This window comes from Zootoca vivipara, chromosome 6 (genome assembly GCF_963506605.1).
Source record: "Zootoca vivipara chromosome 6, rZooViv1.1, whole genome shotgun sequence".
In the NCBI taxonomy this organism is placed as follows: domain Eukaryota; kingdom Metazoa; phylum Chordata; class Lepidosauria; order Squamata; family Lacertidae; genus Zootoca; species Zootoca vivipara.
Window position 1 is genome coordinate 15,609,910 of NC_083281.1, and position 24,830 is coordinate 15,634,739.

Below are 24,830 nucleotides of genomic sequence, written 5' to 3' on the forward strand. Positions count from 1 at the left end.
CACCTGCTGATCATCCACTGCCTTCCCTTCAACCAGGCAGCCTGTATGTACTTGAAGGAAAATCAACGTCAATGGAGATCCATACTTAATGCCGCTGACCAGAAGAGGCTGTGGGAGCTATTACGTGCCACACTTCTTTTAATACTAAATCAAGCCACCTTGTGGGTTGCCAAAACAAAGGAGAGCAGGGGGGAAAGTGGGTGGGGCAACATGTGACTTTTTCTCCATCCAGGGAAGCAAGAGGCATCACCAGAGTTCAGGTCTTAAGTGGCCAGGTTTCCTACAGGGCCCTTGATCATGCAGGATGTGGCAGCCAGGCTGCTGTTGGGAGCTTCTGGTTGAGAACATGTGACTCCATTGTTAAAACATCTGCACTGACTGCCTACCCACTACCAAGCCTCAGGGACCACCTGAATGAACCCTTATATTCCATCTCAATAGCCAAGATCATCTCCAGCAGTGCCGTTGACTGTTCCAAGTTGGTGAGGCTCGTTTGACAGCAAGAAACCAAGCCTTTAGTGGCACTGGTCCAGTCCTGTGCAACTCTCTGCCACTAGACAGTCATCAGGCGCCTTCTGTACCAACTTTTGAACACCTGCTGAAAACTTCTATTCTGCCAGGCCTATGCAGGCAATTAAGAATATAAAGGTAAAGGTACCCCTGACCATTAGTTCCAGTTGCGGATGACTCTGGGGTTGCGGCGCTCATCTCACTCTATAGGCCGAGGGAGCCGGCGTTTGTCTGCAGACAGCGGTCATGGGACCAGCATGACTAAGCCGGTTCTGGCGAACCAGAGCAGCGCACGGAAACGCCGTTTACCTTCCCGTCAGAGGTAAAGGTATTTATCTACTTGCACTTTGGCGTGCTTTCAAACCACTAGGTGGGCAGGAGCTGGGACTGAACAATGGGAGCTCACCCCGTCACGGGGATTCGAACTGCCGACCTTCCGATCGGAAAGCCCTAGGCTCAGTGGTTTAGACCACAGTGCCACCCGCGTCCCTCAATTAAGAATATATCCTTCCATAATGGTTATTTGATGTCTGATCTTAACCTTTTTATGGTTCTGATTGTATGGTTTTATGTTTTGTTGCTGTAAATCGCTTTGATATATTTTATGACACAGCAGCATATAAATAAACAAAATAAATAAGAACATAAGAAGAGCCTGCTGGGCCAAGGCCAGTGCCCCATCGAGTCCAGCATCCTGTTCTTACAGCAGCCAACTAGATGCCCCAAAGGGCAACCTGCAAGCAGGACTTGAGCACAAGAGCTCTCTCCCATCTTATGGTTTCCAGCAACTGAGATTCAAAAGAATTGCTACCTCCACCCATGGAGGCAAAGCAGAGTCATCATGGCCAGTGGCCATCCATAGCCCTCTCCTCCTCCATGAATTTGTGCAATTCTCTCTTAAGGCCATCCAAGTTAGTAGCCACCACTGCCTCCTGGGGGAGCAAGTTCCATAGATTAACAATGTGCTTTGTGAAGATGGACTTCCTTTGATCTCTCCTGAATAAATGCGCATGCTGACCAAAGTAACTACAGTATATAAAACTGGTATTCTAAGACCCTCCAAGCTCCAGAGGGATTTACAGTGGGAACCCTGTTCCTTGAACGATCTCTCTACCCAGGACTGACCCATTATTAAGATGCACTGTAAACGTGAAACACGGCTGGCTTCTCTCTCCGTCTATTAAACATGCACTTTGACTGTTAACAGCACTTTGATTTTTGGTTTATGAGGGCACTGAGGAAACCCCCTTATCAGATTTCTCAGATGCGGGGGGGGGGGGGGGGTTCTGCAGTGCAGAAAGTGTTAACTCCTGAGTCCTGACCTTCCCAGATCACTTTTTACAACACCACTTGACTAAAATAAAAGCATGGAGCAGAACGAAAACCAAAGCATGAATGATCTGTCCTGGTTGACATTTTCGCTTTCAAGTGCAAAGCGAATACACAGAAGCGGGTCAGATTTTCATATCACAAAGGAGGGTGGAGAAGCAAGAAGAAGTCTGATCCTTTGGCAAAACTGAGCACAAAGGCATCTTAAGATTGCTGCGAAGGATTTCACTGAAGATCTGCTAGTGACCGAGTTGACTGTGAAGGGGTACAAGGCAGAAAATGGATTCAAATCTCTAATCCACAAAACACGGACCTGGAGTTCATGCCCCTTCCACATACAAAGATCCCTCCTCTCTCACCCCAACCAAGATTTTAAAGGCTTGACCTGCAGGCACCTCTCTGTCAAAGTCGCCTCAAACCATGTGCTGTGGCAAAAACAGCTAAAATTGCAGCCAAAATTCCAGGAAGAAAATTGGCGCAGTCTTGAAATAGAAGCAGCACGACCAGGCAATTCTAAGAATGAAGAGGGTTTTTAATATCTGAGGCCAAAAGGCTGGATATAAATGATTTTTAAAACCAGTGGAACCTTACAACAAAATATTGCCGTATGGAATGCCTCTGCCTCCATTCTATCCATTATTTATTTAGGGAGGAGCACACTTCTGTCCAGTTCAAGATATATTGCATTCTTTTAATTTCTCCAGTGAAGTCTATGGGAAGCTCTCTCTTCTATCCCTGGGGACATTGAGAAACAGCTTTTCAGTGTGAACCAGGAAGTAACCTATGGCTCTTTCTATCCATACTAAATATATGCACCATCTATACCACTGCATTTTAGCCCCCAGCTGTCCACCATGCAGTTGTCCTGCCGTTCCCTTATCAATCTCTCAACATCCTGTGCCACTTGAGTTAAGGGGCTCGTTTTGAGTACCACTCCTATAAATTAATTTTTCTCTGTAGTTTTTTTTTGTACTTGTGTATACCTTGGGGTTGATTGGACAGTGTTCTCGAAGCTACCAACATAAGTTTGACCAAACTGCGGAAGGCAGTGAAGACAGGAGTGCCTGGCGTGCTCTGGTCTATAGGGTCACAAAGAGTCGGACACGACTAAACAACATACCTTGTGGTCACCCACAAGTCCGCAGGCACTTCTCTCACATGTGGGCATTGTGGCTTTGGGTACGTAAGCACGAAACTCCAGCCAGTATAACGCAGGATAAACACAACCTCTCCCCATTTTCCTCCATTTTGTGTTGAGACAGGAAAACCCTCTTTCAAATGGAGAGCCAGGGTTTGCCACAGGCCAAGGTGGGATCTGTGTGGAAATGCGGTTGAAACAAGCAGGGCAAGTTTGGCAGAGTGCCTGACCCCAAAGCTGGGAAGGATCAGGAGTGACCTGGCATTGCCACCTCTGTGACCCCAATGCCCAGGTTGCCAATGGCAACACACTGGCATCTGGCCAGCGGGGACAGTTCTGAGCCAGCCACTTTGCGATTCACACAGGAACCATCTGGTGGACCTGCTCTGGATCTGAACTGGTGACCTACAAAAGTTTGCAGAAGCCTTTGATCCCCTTAGCGGATCCTTCAAGAGAAACCTCAGGCTTCCTTGGCGGGGCTGGAGATATGCCATGACCCCAGATGCACTGCTGGACCCAACCGGCTGCAGGGATGTCACCCCTTAAGCCAATTAAGGTACATCACAGCCGCCACGTAACATACCTGTGGCATACCTGCAAACTGTATTACCAGCCACAGCCTGGCAAATTAGAAATGAACTAATCACGGGTCCAGATGACGTCTTCCTGAGAGCTCTTAAAAGAATTCACATGCAGAATTGCTGGTGTAAAACTGCCAATAGCATGATGGCGTTCTACAAATTTTTGGTGCAACCACACTTGGAATAATGTGTTTTGTTCTGGTTGCCAGACCCCAAAAGGATGCTGTGGAGCTGGAAAAGATTCAGGGGGCGAAGCAACTCCCATCTGAGGAAAGCTCACAACATTTGGAGTGGGGACATAATATTAAAATCCAACAGGGTCAATCCAAGGAAACTGAATACTGAAAGATTCAGAGCAGACAAAATAAAGTACAGTACTTCTTCACTTGGACAAGTTAAAAAGGGGATTAGAGCAGTTCATGGAGGACTTAAGTAATGGTCCCTCTTTCCCTTTCAATCATGAACAAGGGAAGGGCACCCAAAGGTTCTGATTTTAAGTCTGCAGCAAAAGTTTCCTTCAAAGGAAGAAGTGGCTCGTTTTCCTAAGGACAAACCAAGTCTTGCCCTTGTGTCTGAAGTGAGCCTCTGGGTAGATGGCTGTCTCTTTGACCCCATGTTACAAGTTAAATAGAGGGCATATGGCTAGCTGAACATCAGAAGAGCCTGCTGGATCAGGCCAATGGCCCATCTAGTCCAGCATCCTGTTTTCACAGTGGCCAACCAGATGCTTGTGGGAAACTTGCAAGCAGGATCTGAGCACAAGAGCAGTCCTCCTCCTCCTCTTATACTTTCTTGGAACTTGGGTAAAGGGAACAGGCCTGTGAATTCCTGCACTGGAGAATTAAGCATACAGTGGTACCTCTGGTTGTGGGCGGGATCCGTTCCGGAGCTCTGGTCGGACCCCAAGGTTTCTGCACCCAGAGGTGCCTGTTCTGCACACGGTGCGATAAAGCGCTTCTGCGCATGCGTGCATGGCGAAACCCGGAAATATACTTCCGGGTTTGCCATGTGCGTATCCCGAAGGATAAGTAACAAGAGGGGCACGTAAGTAGAGGTACCACTGTAATAGGAAGCAGCAGGAACTGCAGCAAGACCAAAAGGTTAACACACTGGGCATAATGCTGATTTACTATCTCCTGATTATACAGGACTGGGGTGAAGAACAGATCTTCATCAAAGTTCAAGGCGGCCGGCAAACTTTCCAACCCAAAGAGATGGTTCTTCCAACTTCTTGCACCGCTGAAGAAACACCCCTTGGAATCAACAGCTTGCAATGCTTTATTAGCTGGCCAGATAAGAGATAATTTCATGTACTTTTTGCCTCTTGCACCTCACCTTGCTACCCGGAAGGCAAAACACCAGCATACCCAAATTGCCAATATCCTGTAATTGGCAGTCTTGAGGATATTGCTAATCAGAGCAAGAATATGAGCACTTAATCCATATTAACAAACAATAACAATTTCATAAGGAGGATGTTTGTTTGGGGCCTGCCCATAATCTGCCCAGGTTGCCAGACGGGCACCACCCATCTACAAGTCTAGAAGAGGTCCATGTCCCTGGCTCGCCCAGCCTTTTGATGCGAGCACCAAAGGTGTCAGCAATCCTGTACAGGAACAAATGCTAGACATTTGGGGCTGGTCCCTAGAAATGTCCTGAACATTCCAGATTGGCAACTGCTGATCCCAGAGTCAAATCCAGATCCTGGAATAGCACCAGTTGTTTCACACTCCCTGTCGCGAAGGGGTGACAGTGGCAATAAGCCTAGAGGGCACCCTCCACTTTGCAGGATGGTGAGGGAGAGCTGGCTCACTATATCTCTCCCCCACCTCAAGTGGATCTCCTGCAACATTAGATGCAGATGGGGGCAAATAAACACTCTGCTGGAGAATGAAAATTCAGAAATCTTCACCAATAGAACAGCCAGGTCGTGCATCTAGAACAGGCTTCCTTAACCTCGGCCCTCCAGATGTTTGTGGCCTACAACTCCCATGATCCCTAGCTAGCAGGACCAGTGGTCAGGGATGATGGGAATTGTAGTCTCAAAACATCTGGAGGGCTGAGGTTGAGGAAGCCTGATCTAGAAGAAAAGGTGCAAATTAAGCCAATTAGCAAATTAAGTTAAACTGACATAATTTCCTCGGCTTCTACTAGCCACTGGGGTGGGGAAGACCTATCCTAAGCCTCAATTTCTTAACTGGAAAGTCTCACCTCTGGCTACTGAATCATCCCCAGACATATTACTGTATATTCCGGTGTATAAGATGACTGAGCGTATAAGACGACCCCCAACTTTTCCAGTTAAAATATATAGTTTGGGATACACTTGCCGTATAAGAAATACGACCTGGCATATAAGACGACCCCTGACTTTTGAGAATATGTTCCTGGGTTAAAAAGTAGTCCTATACGCAGGAATATAGAGTAGTTACCCCTGAAACTTGCTGCCCTCCCCAACAAGAATCAATGTATGTGCTAGAACAGCCAGCTAGATGGCAACCATATATTCTCACAGAGAAATCTGAAAGAACAGGGGAGCAGACAAGTCATGTTAAAAGATGCCTTTTTGTGCACTTTAGCCATTTTGCTTCCTGGGTTGCTAAATTAAAGAATGCGTATGGGATAAAAGCCTTCCAAGTGGAGTAAGTAACCACTTCTCCTATTTCTGTGCAGCCGCCGTCCAGTTTCCAATGACACATTACAGCAGGAACAGCCACTAAACAGCAGAAGGCTTGCAAAAGCTCCTTTGAAGACAGCACCAACTCGGTCTCTGAGGGCTGAGCTTGCACTTCTCAGGTCCCTTGTGCTTCTTCTGTGGCATTCTGCTTTTTCCACACCCTGAAAACCATCAGAATCATAAAGCGCCTCCCTGACAAAGAGTCCCAAGCCATGTCTCTCCAACACTCCTTCCATCCAGCGCAGCCCAAGAGCTAAGACAGCCCACTGTGCAGCTAACTCTCAGCCAACGGCAACTCCCAGCCTCACTCCTGCTCTCCTCTTGGGGTGTGAAGAATTTGATGCCTTAAATTGTCCCAGAAAACAAGAAACAGTGCTATCTCTGAACCGCAACAGAGGAATAGTGCCTCCTCAACAAACAGCACAATCTTCACCATGTCTACTAAGAACTAAGTACTACTGAATTCAATGGGGCTTACTCTCAGGTAAGCGGAGTTAGGATTGCAACCTTAGGCTCTAAGAAGTGCCAAAACTGTGCAACTGCGGGCCCGACAGCAAGACCACAAAGCACAATAATATGCCAGCTTTCGGCTGAACACAGATCTTCACCAGGCAAAAGAGCTGACAAACTCCAGACCAAGCCAGTTACAACTTCTAAGAGATACAGCATCTGAGCCACCAGAGAAGGATGCACACCCTCCTTGCCTTCCCTGGTAATGATTACGAGAGCAGAGCTCAAGAATTTCCAGATGGGTGGCCATGTTTAGTCACAGCTGAAGAAGAAGAAACTACAAAGAGGATTGCAGAGAAGTTTCGCTACCGAAAGATCTGGACAAACCCAGCTCTCAGTGTTACTGGTGCTGAACAAAGCAGTGAAGATGCAGCCAGACTTACAATCCCATTCCTCCTCGTGAGACTTCATCTTGGTTTGCTCGGCGCTCCTCCACAGGCTGCAGCGTCAAAAAGGGAGTAACCAAGACTAAGCTCCTGTTTATGACTCTTTGGCCCATCCTCTGTTCAATTAAACGGCTGGTGACCCCTCCCTTCTCCTCAGTCCATTGGCTGGGTGGAAGTTTCCTTACATCTGCTGCTTGGAAGCACAAACCCTTGCAGGCCACCATCTCAAGGGCCGCTCCCAGAGACCACCAAAGAGCTCAGAAGCCTCTTGCACACACCTTAAAGAAGTGTTTTCTTTTTCTTTTTTCTTTTTCCCCTCTTTTTTGTATTTTAAGGAATATTGAAGAAATAAGTTTGTTGTAATATTTCCTATTTTGTATTTTTCTTTGTGTAAAATTCAATAAAAATTGATTTAAAAAAAGAAGAAGTGTTTTCCAGGCCCAGAACTAAACTTCAACACCAAGGGGCTACGTGATCAGTTTTCTGCCTCACAAAAATAATGCATCCCAACTAGCTTCCAGGCTCCGCTCAGCCCTGATGTGGCAAAAATGTGTTTGGGTTGAACACATGTCCCTTTCTGCATCCCACCCTCAGTTCAACAGAACACGGCCACCTTTGCCCTTGTTCTTAAAATCACTAGCACTGGCATAGCACAGAGCCCTTGGGGGCAGTGAAATTACCGGGGGAGGGGGGTTGCTAAGAAGCAGGGGTGGGGTACTGAAGTAGATTATCAGACTTTGAAAAGTTGGCATCACTGGATCAACTGTGCTGAATTAATTAAACTAAGTAGTTTTAATAGGATTTTTAATAAATGTGCAATTAATTGTCTGAGTTTTTTGTGTAATTATCTTTCTTAGTGGGTCATGCATAATGTTTTTTTTATACAGTAGGGTAGTAAGGGGCCCTGGGGAGGAGTTTATGGAACCAAGGAGGCGGGCCCCATAATGGGAACTGCTGACGTATAGGCAAAAGAGTACAGCAAAGGCACCTACCTGTTGTCAACATACCGCATCAGCTCCTACCTCCTTTTAAAAACAGCCTTCCCCAACTTGGTGCCCTCCATATGTTTTGGACTGCAGCTCCCATATTCATCAGCCAGCACAGCTGTGGTGGCTGGGATAAATGGGAGTTGAGAGTGCAGAAGACAACTGCAGGTAACTTCACTTTCCCCCCAGAGCTGAGTAGCAGAGGGAATATTATTTATTGTGTCTGTCAGTCGCTTTAAATAAACAGAAAGCCTCAAAGCAGCAAAAGACCAAGTACACAAGCTGACCACAGCTCAGCAAATCACCATTTCTAACGTTTTCTACCTGTCCTTTAAACTTAGTCAACACCTCTCTCAGCACCTTGCAATTAAAATAACCTGTTTACATGAATGAGACATGAGCACCCAGGATTAAAGAGAAATTAGCCAGTGTGGTGTAGTGGTTCGTGTGTTGAACTGGGACATGGTTGACCAGGGTTCAAATCCCCTGTCGGCCATGAAGCTCTCACCGGGTGATGCTGGGCCATTCACCATAGCTGCCAAGTTATCCCTTTTTTACAGGGATTTTCCCTTATGCTGAATAGGCTTCCTCGCGAGAAAAGCGAAAACTTGGCAGCTATGCCATTCACACTGCCTCTCAGCCTAACCGCCCTCACAGGGTTAAATAACAAGTAGCCACAAACTAAAAATACTAGCTGTGTGCAACCCCCACAGTGTTACCTGCCCAGTGAGACCTATCTGGTGCTCCCCATGCCTGCAGTGCTCCTCTTGAACCCGTTCACACACACACACACAAAATATCTCTGGTCATGTGACCACCATTTAGTCCCAATGAAACTTGCTCTACTGGCCCCCTGTTGACCCAGACAAATGGCAAAGGGAAAACATTGCTTGGGGCCCCCTTTGTACTGTGGGAAAAGCCAGGAAGGAACCACACCACTATCCCTTAAGGAGTGTATTAGCAATTTCACACCATTTGCATGGCGTTCCCCACATGCGCTGTCTAAACAAAGACAGAATTGTATCTGGAAGTGAAAGAAGCCCTCGGCCACTCCTGCTACAAGATCAACATATGAAGCATGAGGGGGAAAGACAAAGACAAGTCTATTATCTGTTTGCATGCCCAGCCCACCTCTCTTATAACCCTTCCGCCACCACATGCCCCCCCCATGCTTCTGTGGATCATTCTGGAGGGGTGACCTAATGTAACAAGGCAATCCAGGATCGGAAAGGGGTATCCTCCCTTCTCCCGTCCCTCCGACCCATCCCAGTCGATTGGCAGAGGATCCATGAGGGAATCTGGCCTGCTGGAGCTCCACAGAAGAGCTCTGGGTACGTTTGCCCTCAAGTCCCACCGCTGGCTGACCTCAACAGGTCACAAGGCTTGCTTTGAAACATGCTTGTGTGGGTCTTAATGAGAAGAACTAACTACGGTAGCACTCAATCCACACCCATGCTTCAGAAACAAAGTACAGTGGTACCTCTACTTACGAATAACTACTTACGAATGTTTCTACTTAGGAATGGAGCTCCGTCCGCCATCTTGGATGCGGTTTAGATAGGATTTTTTCTACTTACGAATTTTTAGATAGGGTTGCTTCTACTTACGAATTTTTTCTCCCAATGCATTCCTATGGGATTCGACTTACAATTTTTTTCGACTTACGAATGTGCGTTCAGAACGCATTAAATTCGTAAGTAGAGGTACCACTGTATTTATTTGCTGCCCTACCTGCCTTTGTGGAAAGTGGGCTGGTTCCTGTTTCCCTGGCATTTCTGGCTGCCTGTGCACTAGGAGCAGGGATGGAGAAACCTGCAGCCCTCTCTGGATCTTGCTGGACTACAGTTCCCATAATTCTTGACCACTGGCCATGCTGGCTGGGGCCAATGGAAATCAGAGTTCAGCAACTTGTGAATAGCTGTGATTCCTGCACTGCAGGGGGGTTGGACTAGATGGCCCTTGGGGTACCCTACAATTCTATCATTCTAGAGCTGATCTTGTTTACAGCACTATTGCAAAGGAGCACTGTTTTCCTCTTCAGTCCACCTTGAGCATATTCTTCCCTTTGAAGTTGAGGCACCCAGCATCATGGCGGTGTCAGGTGACTGGCAGGTGGACAGACCCACCCATCAAAAGTGGGTCAGGGTTGGGGGAAGATCAGGATCCACCCTGTAGCCCAGGTTTTCCCACATGATTTAAGATTAAAGCTCCAGGCAATATCAGATCCCTCCACTCTCCACTTTCGGATGAGCCTAGCCCTCATTGGAATGCCACAAAAGGAGCAGGAGAGAATCATATCAGAAATGCCCAGAGGCTGATGAAAATGTAGATTGCCAGAGCCTGTTGGAAGAGGACAGCGATACACCCAGGCAATGGCCAGTGTGAAGGAAAATTCCTCCTGACCCCAGATGCTGATGTGTCAGAAAATGCAATAAACTACATTATAAAATGGAATTTTAAAAAAAGCTTAAGCAAAAGAAATGCAGTAATATTTTCAGTCTCCAGGTGATGCTGGAAATATTCCAATCCCTGTATTCCTATGACACATTCAGTGTGCTTTACAATCCTGATGAGATTTGCCCCGCATTGACTCTGGCGTTCCGTTCATTAAAAGGGGAGAAATTCTCCACGTTTTGCACCAAAAGAAGGAGACACACAGTTTCTACTGCAGAAAAAGTAAGCTGGAATTAAAACCATTAATGGGGGTGATGGGAGACGGAGTAAAAGTCTAACTACCACTGAATAAGTCGATTCTGGAAACTGGGATGTAGTATATATCAATTGCTCAGGCAGACAAGGTTGCCATGAGTAGAGCGTGGGCTAGAACACCATTTTCAGTTTTTGTCTATGATCAAGCTATATATAAATTTTATGAAATAAATAAATGCTGAGTGAGGTCCTTCCTATTTTTTATTCAAATGAAGAAGCAAGTCTGGTAAGAAAAAGGCAGATAGAAGATCCCCTATTGAAAAGGTAGCTGTTGTTGTTGCACATATTTGCCACCTTTTTCTCCTTGGAGCTCAAGTACTTCTGCCATTACAGTGGTACCTCGGTTTACGAATTTAATCTGCTCCAGAAGTCCGTTCTTAAACCGAAACCGTTCTTAAACCGAGGCGCGCTTTCCCTAATGAGGCCTCCCACCGCCGGTGGCCTTCCACCGTTCGGATTCCATTCTTAATCCGAGGTAAAGTTCGCAAACCGGGACACTACTTCCGGTTTTGCAGAGTTCGTAAACCGAATCGTTCTTAAACAGGACTGTTCTTAAACTGAGGTACCGCTGTACTTGGTGCCTGGTGAATATGGGTTAGCCAATAGCGATCCTCCCAGAACATAAGGTAAAAATAATTAATTTAGAATATTTTTACTCCGCCTCACTCATCTTACTTGTTGCATTTTATTATTCTATGATTTAAAAGAGATTTTTTGACATACTGTAAAACAATTTTCTTGCTGTGCAATGAAAACATATTGTTGTTGGCGTCCGTCTGCCTTGGGAGACAATGGAGTGCGCCTCCGGGGGTGAAGTCAAACTGCTGTGTTAGCATCACTGAAGTGACTTCCCTGGGGCGCAAGCCTGGGCAGTGTGTCTGGAGGTCCTGGGCTGCCCAGATGACATTACCCCCCTCTCGGCCTCACTCATGGGGTCCAAAGGAAAGCAGAGCAGTGCATTTGGCTGCAGGAGTTGCCGGAAGGAGGAGTACAAGGTGCCATCCAACTGTCTTTTGAGGAAATCCAGCAAAATGTTAATACTACACAGCGGGGGTGGGGGGGAGACTTCATTAAATGGTCAAACAAAAAATTTCCCTTTCCAGGTTTTGCACCCTCTCAAAAAGGGCAAAACCCTTTTTGCCCTGGGAACTTTAACTCCCAGAATAACTTCAGCAGCAATCTTCATGGCTGAGCAGTTTTTAAGGGGATGCACAAAGCCGAGTCCCAATACATTTAAGCAACTAAAGACCGATTGCCACCCAGTTTCCAGAGATTTTTTTTGGGGGGGGGGGAGGTTAAGTTCAGAGCTAACACTTTTTTTCATTTTTGCCACCTCTGCAAAGGGACCTACAAGTACATACAGTATTTGCTGAAGGAGAGGAGAAGGTTAAATTACTCTCCAAGGGCCTACCCCCCCACTAGCCACATCCACCAACCTTAACCTAGGTCAAATTCCCTTTATCTCCCTGCCTTGTTTAATTAGTCAGCCATAAACCAACACTTTTTCACAGCCCTGGATAAGCAGAGGAGCAGAGCAAGCACACCCACGTCCACTAGCACACACCAGCACACACCCAGCAGTTAATATCTTGCCACTGGCTGAAAATATAACCACCACCTTAAAAAAAAAAAAAAGACAGCGAGAGAGAGAGAGAGAGAGAGAGAGAGAGGGAGACTGGAAGAGACTGACAAAACTAGTTTCTTCAGGATCAGATATAAACTGGTTCTGTGGTGCAGCTTTTTAAAAAGAAGTTGGAACACTGTGTATTTGTACGGCTGGGCTGAGTTACAACAACAGCGTCAGCACACAGGCATTGTGTGAAAAGGATTCTAAGACCATCTGCAGAGATACAAAGGAAACCCCTACTGGGCATGCAACCATAATGTTTTAGAAACATTTGCGGCCCCCTGAAATTAACCTGCTCACAACACCTTTGGGAACTGCTTTAGAGCAAGGAGGAACACGGGCCCACCTGGATCAGTGCTGCCTTGTCTACAAGAACTAGCAGTGGCTTTCCAGGGTTCAGGTGGGATCTTTCACAGTTCTATGGAGACTGATTATGAGACCTTCCACACACAAAGCATACAGTCTACAGACTCTACACTTAGAGATGCAAAAACCCTCTTCTGGGATGAGTGAAATGCTATTATTATTATTATTATTAGTAGTAGTAGTAGTAGTATACTGTCCTATACCCGCAGGTCTCAGGGTGGTTCACAAGATAAAATCACAAAATAAAAACACAAAACACAAAATCAAGATAAAAACAAAAAGGACATTGGATGTCAATTAGCCAAAGGCCTGGTTAAAGAGGAACATTTTTGCCTGGTAAACAAGGTTTTACTCATTGAAAAAAAACATGTTGCCCAAAGACTTTTATGCAAGAATCTACAGCATCAACGTGTAAATTCCTGTGTCTACTATGTAAACATAAATGAAATTCAAGATGTTCTAGATCAGGCATCCCCAAACTGCGGCCCTCCAGATGTTTTGGCCTACAACTCCCATGATCCCTAGCTAACAGGACTAGTGGTCGGGGAAGATGGGAATTGTAGTCCAAAACATCTGGAGGGCCAAAGTTTGGGGATGCCTGTTCTAGATCCAGAAATGCTGCCATCTTCACAAGAAAGAAAGAAACGCCACAATTGTTATATATTAATAAATAGCCATAAGAAATGAACACAGTGCTTGCTTTTTTACCATTTACACTTTGAATTGATTCAGGCACAAGCATCTGAAAAAACTGTAGTAGATCTCAATTCACTTTTGACGCCCCTCCATCTGAAATGCCATTCTTGGTCTTGCCCTGAATGTAGTATTGCCACCCTAAGTTCGGCTGATGACATACTGTATAATGTTTACAACCCATGAAACTTGAGTTCTTTGAATGGTTTAGAGGTGGCACATGAGGACAAAAGGGCTCTGTGCCTTTAACAGATATGTGGCAGGCAGAAATTAAACAGGGCAAGCTTTTTCTAGTATGAAACAATTATACACTGGCTGACATTCTGTAGAGTTGTGTGACTCCAGATTTATTTTGGGGCACTCCACCCCACCTGCAAACAAGGGTACAAAATTGCACATGACATAAAGTCTTCTTTAGTGAGTACAGCAGAGGGCCCAATCCACATACAGTACGTGGGCCCCCCCAAAATCCTGTTGGCAGCCCAGTGAAAGGGGAAGCTTCAGTTACTGGGTTGATGTCGGTCAGGTTTCCACAGTAAAGCCTAAGGCAACAATAGGTTTTCAAAAAAAATCTGAAATGGAAAAATTGATGGAAAGATTTCTGGGGTAAATCTGCATAGGGTAATTTTCCATGCCCTATACCAGTGATTCCCAGTTGGTGGTCCCCAGAGGGTCTGTGTAACCCACCCAGGGGGGTCCATGACACCATTCACATAACAAATACCACAATAGAGGTATCAACATTTTCATAAGTAGGGGGTCAATGGCTTGGCTTTTCAAAAACAGGGGGTCTACAGTACTTAGCTAATTGGGAACCACTGCCCGATAGTTATTTAATTCAGCATGCTTATTCTCCTTGTAATTCTTTTTTTTTAAAGAGGCTACAAATGATGGAATGCCAAATGTCATTTTTAAAACTGTTAGGCTTGCCATTTGGCATTCCATCATTGCTAATTATTTTATGAAATGGAAATTCTCCCACAGAAAACCTTCTGCCCTACATCCCTGGATGTAGGCACCAGACAACCCTCAGAGAGCATCTTGCACCTGGCTTCCACTTGTAGCCTGAGGAGTTCACTAGCTGTTCCACTCCCAGCACAAGACTGTTCTTCCACAGTGTAGTGACTTTGTGAAGTGACTTTTATGCCACCCCAAAGTGGCAGCAGCGTGAAAAATTCTCAGGACAGTTCAAGGTAGAAGTTGATCGGCTCTAACTTCTGAGCACATTCCTGCTATCCAATACAAGAACACTAGTCATTGGAGTCCATGCACAGGTAACCGCGAGGCTAGATTACAGCAATGTGCTCCATGAGGGGCTGCCCTAGGGTCTGGTTTGGAAACTCCAGCTGGTGTTCTCTGAGGCCAAACTGCTGATGTGGACACTAGGTCGAGAACATGTGGTCATTAAAGCATCTGCACTGTCTGCCCATCTACTACAAGGCCAGGTTGAAGGTTCTTGTATTGATTTGCAAAGCTATTAACAACTTAGGTCCTGGGTATTTCAGGGAGTGCCTGAACCCTTATATCCCAGCTCGATCACAAAGCTCATCTGCAGGAGCCACCAGCCATCTCCCCAACCACTCTGGGCAGCTTACAGCACATAAAAAATGGTAAAGCATCAGACATTAAAAATGTCCCGATACAGGGACTGAGATGTCTTCTAAAAGTCAGATAGTTGTTTCTTTCCTTGACAACTGATGGGAGGCCATTCCACAAGGCGGACAAGAAGGACCTCTGTCTGGTTCCCTGAAACCTCACTTCTCACAGGGAGGGAACTGCCAGAAGGCCCTCAGCGCTGGACCTCAGTGTCCAGACTGAAGGAGTATACTCCTTCAGGTATACTGGGCCAAGGCTATTTAGGGCTTTAAAGGTCAGCACCAACACTTTTAATTGTGCTTGGAAATGTACTGGGTACGTAACAATAAACAGGTGCCAAACGCAAATACAGTATTAGGTAAGCTTGGATGTTTCAACATGTTTAGATTTGTTTAGTAAACACAAGTAAAACAAACATGCTAAATTAGATCACACATGGGCATCAGAAAAAATTCTAATAAAAATTTCCCAGAAAACCCATAGCTACCAAGCATCAGCAGGCAGCTCCTTCTTGCAACACTACCCTGCCATTAGCACCCTGCTCAGCCAGTCCCCTTTTTTGGGGCTCAATAGTGGAATTTTCATTCTTAGCAGAGGCCTATTCAAAAGCAGCAGCATTTATGCACCACACTGCTGCAGGCAAAGCATGGGGGGAAGGGAGAAAGAAAAGCAAGAGAACGCTCAGCTCTTGGTAGGCAGGGAATGAAAGCTGCAAATTGCATATAAATAGCTGCACGCAACAATTCTCATCTTGAGGTCTCCTAGTGTGGAACACAACAACCTGGAGCCAGGGATCCCCACTTTCTTATGCACTCTCTCTGCCAAAGCTGAAGGGTGGATTCTTGCTACTACAAACATGCTACTCCCAAGCCCTCTGTGGTCCCCATTTTCTCTCTCTCCCACCCCTCTTCTTGCTACATCCTCACCAAAGACATTCAGGAGTCCAGCCTCACCACTCCAAGCCGCCTGAAGGTCTACTTTTCCTTTGGATACCCCTGATGCCACAAGCTCCCTCACAGAATGTTTCCCCATTGCTTCCCCTCTTTCTTCCCTCATTCCCCCTCAAGATGCACCTTTTGCATGAAGCTCTTGGCAGAACTCCTCCATCTCCATACCCCACAGTAACTAGGCTTACGTACACAGAACTGAAATATGAAATAACCGTACACAGCTCCCTGCTGGCCCCAACTCCATTTCCCTCCCCTTTCTCCGTTTAATTGTAAACTCCTTGGAGCAACCACACACTTGAGTTTTGCAATGCTGATAAATTGAGTCTGGTCCTGAGCAAACTGGGCAAGGGGATATAGGTTTATACCCAAAGGCACTTTGAAGTTTGCATTATTATTATTGGGGCCTTTTATCTCCACAGCCCTTTCCTAAGCCCAAAGGCTTAGAAGTACAGGAGCAGTTCACCAACTCTTAACACGCAGCCTCACCCATTTGGCCACTGCCTCCCCACCTCCCCAGCCTTACAGGCTGCAGTCAACTGGGCGGTGCAGACATCTAACTCAAGATTATTTGACCGTGAAGGTAGACTACTTTTTGACTGTCAAAATGCCCTTCCCTGCCCTCAGCCTCTAGTCAACCATTTCAGAAATGGGTGAGCAACTCTCTTGTTAAACATGCAATAAGAGAGGGGGGGAGAGTAAACCTGCAACACTAGATTTCCATTCTAAAAAGTTTTCTCCAGAAGCTTTTTTGCAAAAGAGAAAATTCTGCAGAAAATTGAAATTAAATGCACAAAGAAAGAGGCCACCCTGAAAATAGAGCCTCTCCCTTTTCGCCGCTTTGTGTGCCTCTTCCGAGTTGAGCAGCTTCCACCAGAGGTCAATGCCCTGCTTGAACACACTGGGGTTTTTTGGGGGGGAGTGGGGGTAAGGGGAGAGCCTGGCGTTCCCCTCGCTTGCCCAGCATGGACAGGGATCCCACCCTTCCTGAAAGCGCCCAGTGGGGGAGGGGGAGCAACTGGCCAGCAAGTTCACTTACCTCCACCATCGCTGTACTTCCTGAAAAGTCAGCCACAGGGTGCTGGAGAGGAATAAATCACACGGCAGAGTAGAGGGTGGGCGGACAGGGTGGGGGAGAGAACGATTCTCCTCTGGAAGAGGAGATTGGATTTTTCTTCTCTGCCCAAGAGAGGAGAGTCAGTTGGTTTCCCTGACTAGGAGACACTTGATCCGGGTAGGGACGCACACACTTGCACACACTCCTTCGCTTGGCTGCTACACACAAGTTTCCTGACGTTGCAAGGCCAGAAGCTCCACCCCACCCTCCCCTCCCTTCCCAGCACTCTGAACTGGGTGAAAGGAGGGGAAAGGCAGCAGCACTGCCCTCACTGGAGGAGTGAGGCAGCGACACCCAAAGAGGAAGATGTGAAAAGGCGAAGGAAACTTTGGGGTTAGCCTGGTGCCGTTTCGGGCCTCTTGATGCATTCAAAGGGAAGGGGCCAAGATTATTTGTAGGAAAGGGACCCCCTTAACAGCAGCAGCATTTGCAAAATGAGCTTCGAAAGCCTCTTGGTTTTAAGGGTGTGGGGTGGCGACCCAGGAAGGGAAAGATGAAGGGAAAACACTCTGCACATGCTCAGAAGTAAACACTACAAGTACAAAATTTAAGATTGAGGGCGTAAAGTTGCTTTCAGTTCACCCTTCGGGGGGGGGGGAAGCGACTAATGAATAAAAAAGATGTGCCCAGAGCCCAACCCCAACATTTGGGTCTAGCGCAATGCAACGACAGTGAGGTTTGACTCAAGATTAGGCTCCATCGCAGAGTGGGAAAAGTGGGTGCCCTCACACCCTGGGCTTTGAATACATCTGTGGGAGAGACTGGGATGTGCAGATGTGCGAACAGGAAATGCAGGTGTGCAAATGGCAGAGCCATTCCCAAACGACACACTCGAGCTCAGTCTTTCTCTCCTATCTCACCCCTTACTATGGCGCTTGAAATGTCAAAATGCCGTTCACTGGACTCAGCACACACTTCACACTCAATGCCCGTTACCAAACAAGGTGGGAAAGACACAGCTATCTAGAAAATCACCCGTCCTCATCAATTGCCTCATCAGGTTAGAACATCCAGGATGCTGCCAACTATACTGTCACTTGATCTTTGTACACCTTTCTATGAACGTGGAGTTTCAATCAAGCGGCATTTCCTTTTTCCTCCAGCTGTTATCTCCAGGGGGAAGTTGGCACCTTTCCCCAGGACACAAAAGCGCCTGCCTGTTATCTACTCTTTCCTCCCCACCATCTTAAAACATAATCTCCCTCCTTCTTTACTTATATTGATTCAAATGGACACAGATCTACAGCAACCTCCCACATCTTGGGAAGCTGGTAACCCTACTCTGCTCTGGGACACAGATCCAATAGAACGGGGACTTTGGACCCTCCCATCCTCTCATAGTTTCACTTGGCTGGGTTACCAATACTGTACTGTACTAGGACTGAAAACTATCAGAGGCAAGGAAAGGAGCAGCCTGAAGTTTGTGGAATTGAAGAAACCAAAGCCAGGGGAAAATATGCCAGTCAGTTACAAGTTTCCAATTTTAAGCTTGTAACTGTTTTCAGAGATACAATATTAAAGAACCCACCTCAACTTTTTGATTAACACAAGCCACAGAAAATCAGAATGGGTTTTATCTATAGCAAGGAGATGGACATTCTCACAGAGAGATACGAAACCTGAGATTCAGAAGCCAGGTAGAGTGAGTAAAAAAAATTTTTTTAAAAAAAAATGGAAACCCTGGCCTATGCACAATGTCCAGGGCAATGGGTTTTAAGTATGCAGAAGCAGTCATCTTTAGCAAAGGAATCATTTTTTTTAGCACTACTTCGCCAGTGCCTTTAAAGAGTTTGAGATATATCCTGTCCTGTGGAGGAAAGTAACATGGTCTCTAGGCTCAAAGGAACATAAAACATGTACTGTACTGAGATCTGTTCACCATCCAGCTAATGGCTCTTCCCTGGGGGGTGTCCTCTCTTATATACCTTATATACCCCTGCTGGGGAGAGAGGCCAAGTTCTTGGCCTGCTGGGGACCCGGCATCAGAACTTTCTGCACGTGTTAGAAATGCACAGGCACTTTTAAACCACACAGAACAAATGAGGTTTTATGGTACAAACAACTTATCCAGATTTCCTAAGAGGCACAAATTCCCCTAAGCCCCAGCCTGTGCCTTGAGATGTATCAGGGTTTCAAAGGATTTCCCTGCTCGGCTTCCTCCACCCCACCCCCCCACCCCCGGTAATGACTCGAGGCTGCTATGATTTCCTTGTTATTGTTTCTTCTGGCAGCTCTTCCATCTGCCAGATTCTGGTTGTGTTCGAGCCTGTTGGCATGCCATGATCTTGCAGAAGAGAAAGGGGTTAACAGAAAGAGGGACTGTAGCCATAAGGAACTTGAGGGAGAAAAGCACACAGAGGTTTCCGCCTGCAGCCAATGAGGCGGCAGCGTTTTGAAACAAGGATGGCCAATCAGGTGCCGCATCTGCTGGTTCAACATCAAAAGGGAAAAGGGGGTTCAGGGAAAAGGACAACATAGTGGTAAATCCTGAGATGCCCATCGAGGAACACCGAGGAACACAGGAGTGCAATTCAAAAGAAGAAAGCACTCAGGTGTTCCCTAACCACCACCCCGTGTTGCAAAGTATCACCATTTATGCCTTGCAGAACCCTCCATGTGCAATTCAGGAGGCGAGTCCACGAGCTGCTTAGGTAGCAACGTAAGCTCAAAACACTGGTTTAGATCTCCAGATGGCTATACTCCCCTTACTCTGCACAAAGTGGCAGAAACTGTTTAGGGCTTTAAAGGTTAACAACATCACCTTGATTTGTGCACAGAATGCAAAATGTCGACACACACCCCTCTCCCACCCAAACCCTTCATCAATAGGTCTCAGGGTGCTTCACAAGATAAATGCATTTTTTTTTAAAAAAAAAAAATCTCAGCAATCATTACAACCACTCCATAAAGGGAGTCCGCATCCCCTGCAGTCTGTGTCTGACCAGTATTCCAGCTCTGACCTGAATCAAGAGGTGGGGTACAACAGGTCTCTGTCTGGAAAGAGCAAGTCTGAGCCAAGGAATATCCAAGCGATTCCAGTTTTGCCCCATCACACAGCAGAGGAAATGCACAACCTCAAAAGCATCTGCAAGGACCAGCCATTCAGGTAAGTGGCCAATTAACAGCTGTTGGATTCCAGGCATGGGCAAGGAGTTCCCCCAGCTTATTTTTAATTGCCCCATAGAAAGTATACCAGCAAGGGAGACTTAAGGGACACACCCATCTTCATAACAGGGATCTTCCTTGTCAAAGCTAAACACTACATCACACTGGCTCAACCCTATCCGGTCAGTGGTATCCAAGCAACCAGACTAATTTGGCTCAATGGCTTCCTTCCATTCTTCAGGACAATTCTGGGTGGAGCAATTTACCTGTGGAGACTGACAAAGACCTTTTTCTTAGCCACTAACCCTGCCCCCTTTCCACTGAGTGGGCAGCCACAAGAGCTGGCTTACGAAGCCAACTCTAAACAGGTACGTTAACCTTTTACACTCCAGCCCTACTAAAAACACAGGTGCTTTGTCAGCTGAAACTTTAGGGGCGTTGGGTCGGCATTCTGATCTTCCAACTCACGCCTCCAAATTGCAAGCAACACGATGACTCAACTTCTAGTCATCAACATTGCGAGGGGCTGAAACCAGCAGGTTTCCTGGTCCTCCTCCTGACAGGTGCAAGTCTCAGGCAGCTCACCGGCCAATTCACCAGGGCTGAGTCAACTAGGTTCTGCATAGCACAGAGGTTTTTAACCTTCTTGAGTCAATGGCTCCCTTAACCAACTACATTCTTTCTGCGGCACCCCAGGAGCCCAGTGACACCACCCCTTGCCTGCAGAGCTGGCAGCCTCTCACTCTTTTTCAAAAGCCCTCCCTTGTGGAGTGTTCTCTCAGCCTCCACTCCTCTCCCCTTGGGAGTCTCTGAGCTCTTCCCCCCCCCCCCGCCGCCTCAAAGGGAGGTGTTTCCCAGAGACACCATTCACCTGTGGAGCTTATAGCCAGCGCTGCTGCAATAAACAGCTGTGCAAGCCTTTGGCAGGCAGAGACGTAAGGGAGTGAAGGAAAGAGGGACAGAAGCACCCCTGACCATCATTCAAGGTGGCACTGCAGGGTACCACAGCACACTGGTTTAAAACCATTGGCACAGCACTTCCTGATCCCTCCCTGAATCCTCTAATCCAGTGGTTCCCAACAGGTGGTCCGGGGACCCCCAGGGGTCCGCGAGCTATGCCAGAGGGGTCCGCAAGATGCTATTAGAATAAAAAATACAGTGGAACCTCGGTTTATGAACACCTCGGTTTATGAATTTTCGGTTTATGAACGCCATGGACCCATCTGGAACGGATTAATTCATTTTCCATTACTTTCAATGGGAAAGTTTGCTTCAGTTTATGAACGCTTCAGTTTATGAACAGACTTCCGGAACCAATTACACCCATGCTTCAGTTTATGAACGCTTCAGTTTAAGTACTCTGCGGACCCGTCTGGAACGGATTAATCCACTTTCCATTACTTTCAATGGGAAAGTTTGCTTCAGTTTATGAACGCTTACTCCGCGGACCGTCTGGAACGGATTAATTCACTTTCCATTACTTTCAATGGAAAAGTTCACTTCAGTTTATGAACGCTTCAGTTTATGAACAGACTTCCGGAACCAATTGTGTTCATAAACCGAGGTACCACTGTATATAAAATATATTTCGTATGATAACAGATTTTTTGTTTTGGCCGCTTCCTGCATGAGCGGAGTCTAGCGCAAAACTAGAATTAGATAAGAGGCAGTAGTTCTGCTGTATGCCGTTAGGTGGCGCTTTACAAACACTACTGTTTTGCAAAGAGGCAGCGTGTGCATTCTACTAACGCTCACCTCCCCAAGATGCTTTGCGCGCGTCGGCTTCATTTGTGCGCTACTGCGCAGGTACCCTGTCTTCTCCATTCCCCTCCCTCCTCCCTGGCGCGCGCTGCCTCTTTGCAAAACAGTAGTGTTTGTAAAAAAAGCGTTGTTTATCGCGGAAGCTACAGTTCGCGTAGTTAAAAATGGACCGTTGGTTAAAAAGTGGTTCGTTAAAACGACAAAGGCCTACAGATGAAGAGGAAGAACTGTAAAAAACGTATAAATATAAAATATAAAAAGACTCTTAATTTGGCTCTCACTTTTTAATTTTAGGATTAGGAATTAATGGGGGTCCTTGTCACAATAGCGGCTCGATGAGGGGTCCTCGAGAAAATTTTGTTGGGAACCCCTGCTCTAATCCAAACTCTCCTGCAAGCTCACTCAGCTCTACTCCTTCTCCAAAAGGACCAACAAAAATGCCATTTACACGACCCACAATTCCAAATGAGGCGAAATCCAAATTTAACCTAATGTTAAGAGTTTGGGGAAATAGGCTGCATGCCAGACCCCCTCTAATCCCTGGATCCCTCAAGGGCTGAAAGCTAATCAAGCCTTCTAATTCCGAAAATAGCCAGGATGGCTTCCCGGTGAGATGATGGGGGGTCAAGGGGCTCCATGTGACCCTGCAAATGGGCTGGGGCCCCTCCCTTAACAGACAAAGCCAGAGTTTGGAGTAGAGTTTTGCTGTGATACGACCTAGAAGTAAAGCAGCAAGCTAGAGAGAGAGCCAGAGCAACGTTTGAGAGCAAACTTTGATTTCTGTTTGAATCCAAGGCTGCAAGATGGGAGAAGCAAGGCTCCCCCTTGGTGTGTTAATGCTCTGAACCGCTCCATCGCAGGTCCAGGTAAAGACACCACTGTCCCTGCTGTACCTCATTTCCAAAAGGAAACATGAACCCTGGGTTAGTGCCTGGGGCCCCTGGTCTCGTGCACTGCTTGGAGATTGGGATGGCGCAAATGGGCTTCGTGTTCTTGCCACGAATCAAGACGCAACCGATTTGGCCCCAAGGATTCTGCCAGCTCTCTTCCAAGTTGTGCAGTAACTAACTTCCTACTGCACAAGAATCACAGAAAAAGGCACAGGGGCCCTTAGCAATGGCAGAAAGGGCAAGGAGGAAGGAACCGGCTTTGGGCTCATTTGAGCTCACTGCACAGGCATTTGGAAGCTTACACAGTACCAGGGAAGGTCATTCCGGAAGCCCTCTTGTGTTTTAAAAGGGCTTCCACCCTTAGGTCTCTTTATACATTGGGCTTAATTAGAATGTTCTCACTGAAGATGGTTCTAATTAAACCCAAAACAATTAGGAGCTGTTAGCACCAGTCAGAGAAGCAAGTAGCCGAAAGATGTGTCATGCCACACAAGTGTGCTCCTCCAGTCAAATGAGGGGCATGTATCATGAAGCGCCAGCGTTAGCCATTCCTTTGAGACACACACAAGGAAAGGACTTCAAAACCAAAGCACTTTTTGCCAACAAGAAACTGGACTTTGCCTTTGAAGCAGGTTCTGTTCAAGGATAAGTCAAGGTCAGCTTCCAAGTTGTTGTTTTTTAGAAAAAACAAAACAAAACACAGTGACAATTCACCTCCAACCTTAACAGAGAAACTCTCCTACAAGGTCATGCCAACCTGGACAAAACTCCCAATGGCAACGTTAAGATTTTTCTAAGCAATAAAGCAATCACAAATGAAATCAAAGTCCCTTTTCATTTACGTATAATCAATCTTAGTCTCTCGATGGCTTCCAAGAGGAATTTGCTGTAATGATGATTTTAATGCAGTCTGGCAGCAGACCATACCGCTAAGCACTAATTGTGTTGGGGGGGGGGTTTACGCGAAATCTATCCTTTCACTGGACAACACAGAGGTTGTGGGTTCTTTCTTTCTTTCCCCCTCCCAACCTCCCAAGAAAGATTCTGTTCTCAGAGTGATACCAAGTCCCTAAGGGTCTCCACCAGCAGAAATGAGATTGAAACCAAGTCTTACCTTCCTCGTGGGATGGGCGTGAAATGGCAACCTTTGCATTTTCAGTGACCACTGCCTGCAATTGTGCTGATGTAGTGGGTACAGAAGCCCCTTCAACTGGTACAGGGCTGGTGCCCAGCAGCCATTTCTGCATCTCTATGAGATTGTATTAACTATCTCATTAGCTTTTTCCCCTTTTGCCTTATTTGTACACTATTGTGTCTTTAGCCTAGTGATAGTGATGTTTGCTAATTTTTAATGCTATTACGAGCCACTTTGAGCTCAACTTGGTATTTTGGAAAAGCTAAATACAAATATTAAACCTAAACAAAACACGAACGGTTAAAAACGAGCAGCAGAAACCATTCAACCCTGTCGAGTTGGGTCATGCAGCGAAAGCATTTCAGGACAGAGAAAGATCACTGGCAGGGATGGAGGGAAGAATGTTCAGAAAACAGACTTTTCCCCCTGCAGGTTGTTTGCAGGCCTCCTAAGCTTAATTTAGTCTCTCCAGCTGTTCCCCTACCAGCTTTGCTGTGCAAGAGCTCTCCATTTAGCTGGCCTCCTCTTGCTGCTTGAGAAGATAAACCGAAAGACCTGCCTGAAAACAATTCAGGCAGACGTGGCAGCAGCCTGCCTAGGTGGGTCTTCGCAGAGCCTGCTTGAACCTAAACCAGTGTTCGAAATTAGCCAGGCACCAGGCACATTTTGCACCTGGTTATCAGTCATTTGCAACCGAGTGAAGGTGCCTGGATGCCAGGATGGTGCCTGACACCACCACCATCTGGAGGTGCCTGCCTGGAGATCCT

The 24,830-nt window shown here is 46.6% G+C and overlaps 1 protein-coding gene across 6 annotated transcripts in view; it reads right to left on the reverse strand.

Moving 5' to 3' along the window:
* PAK4 (p21 (RAC1) activated kinase 4) overlaps positions 1-24,830 on the reverse strand; it is a 76,555-nt gene that overhangs the window by 31,107 nt on the left and 20,618 nt on the right. For 2 of the 6 annotated variants that reach the window (XM_060275474.1, XM_035117682.2), the window contains exon 1: positions 7,129-17,088. The exons of 2 other annotated variants lie outside the window; for them this stretch is intronic. In XM_060275474.1, coding sequence (XP_060131457.1) covers positions 7,129-7,156 — 28 coding nt within the window. In that variant the 5' untranslated portion in view covers positions 7,157-17,088. 2 more of the 6 variants (XM_060275470.1, XM_060275471.1) reach the window with 2 other exon arrangements.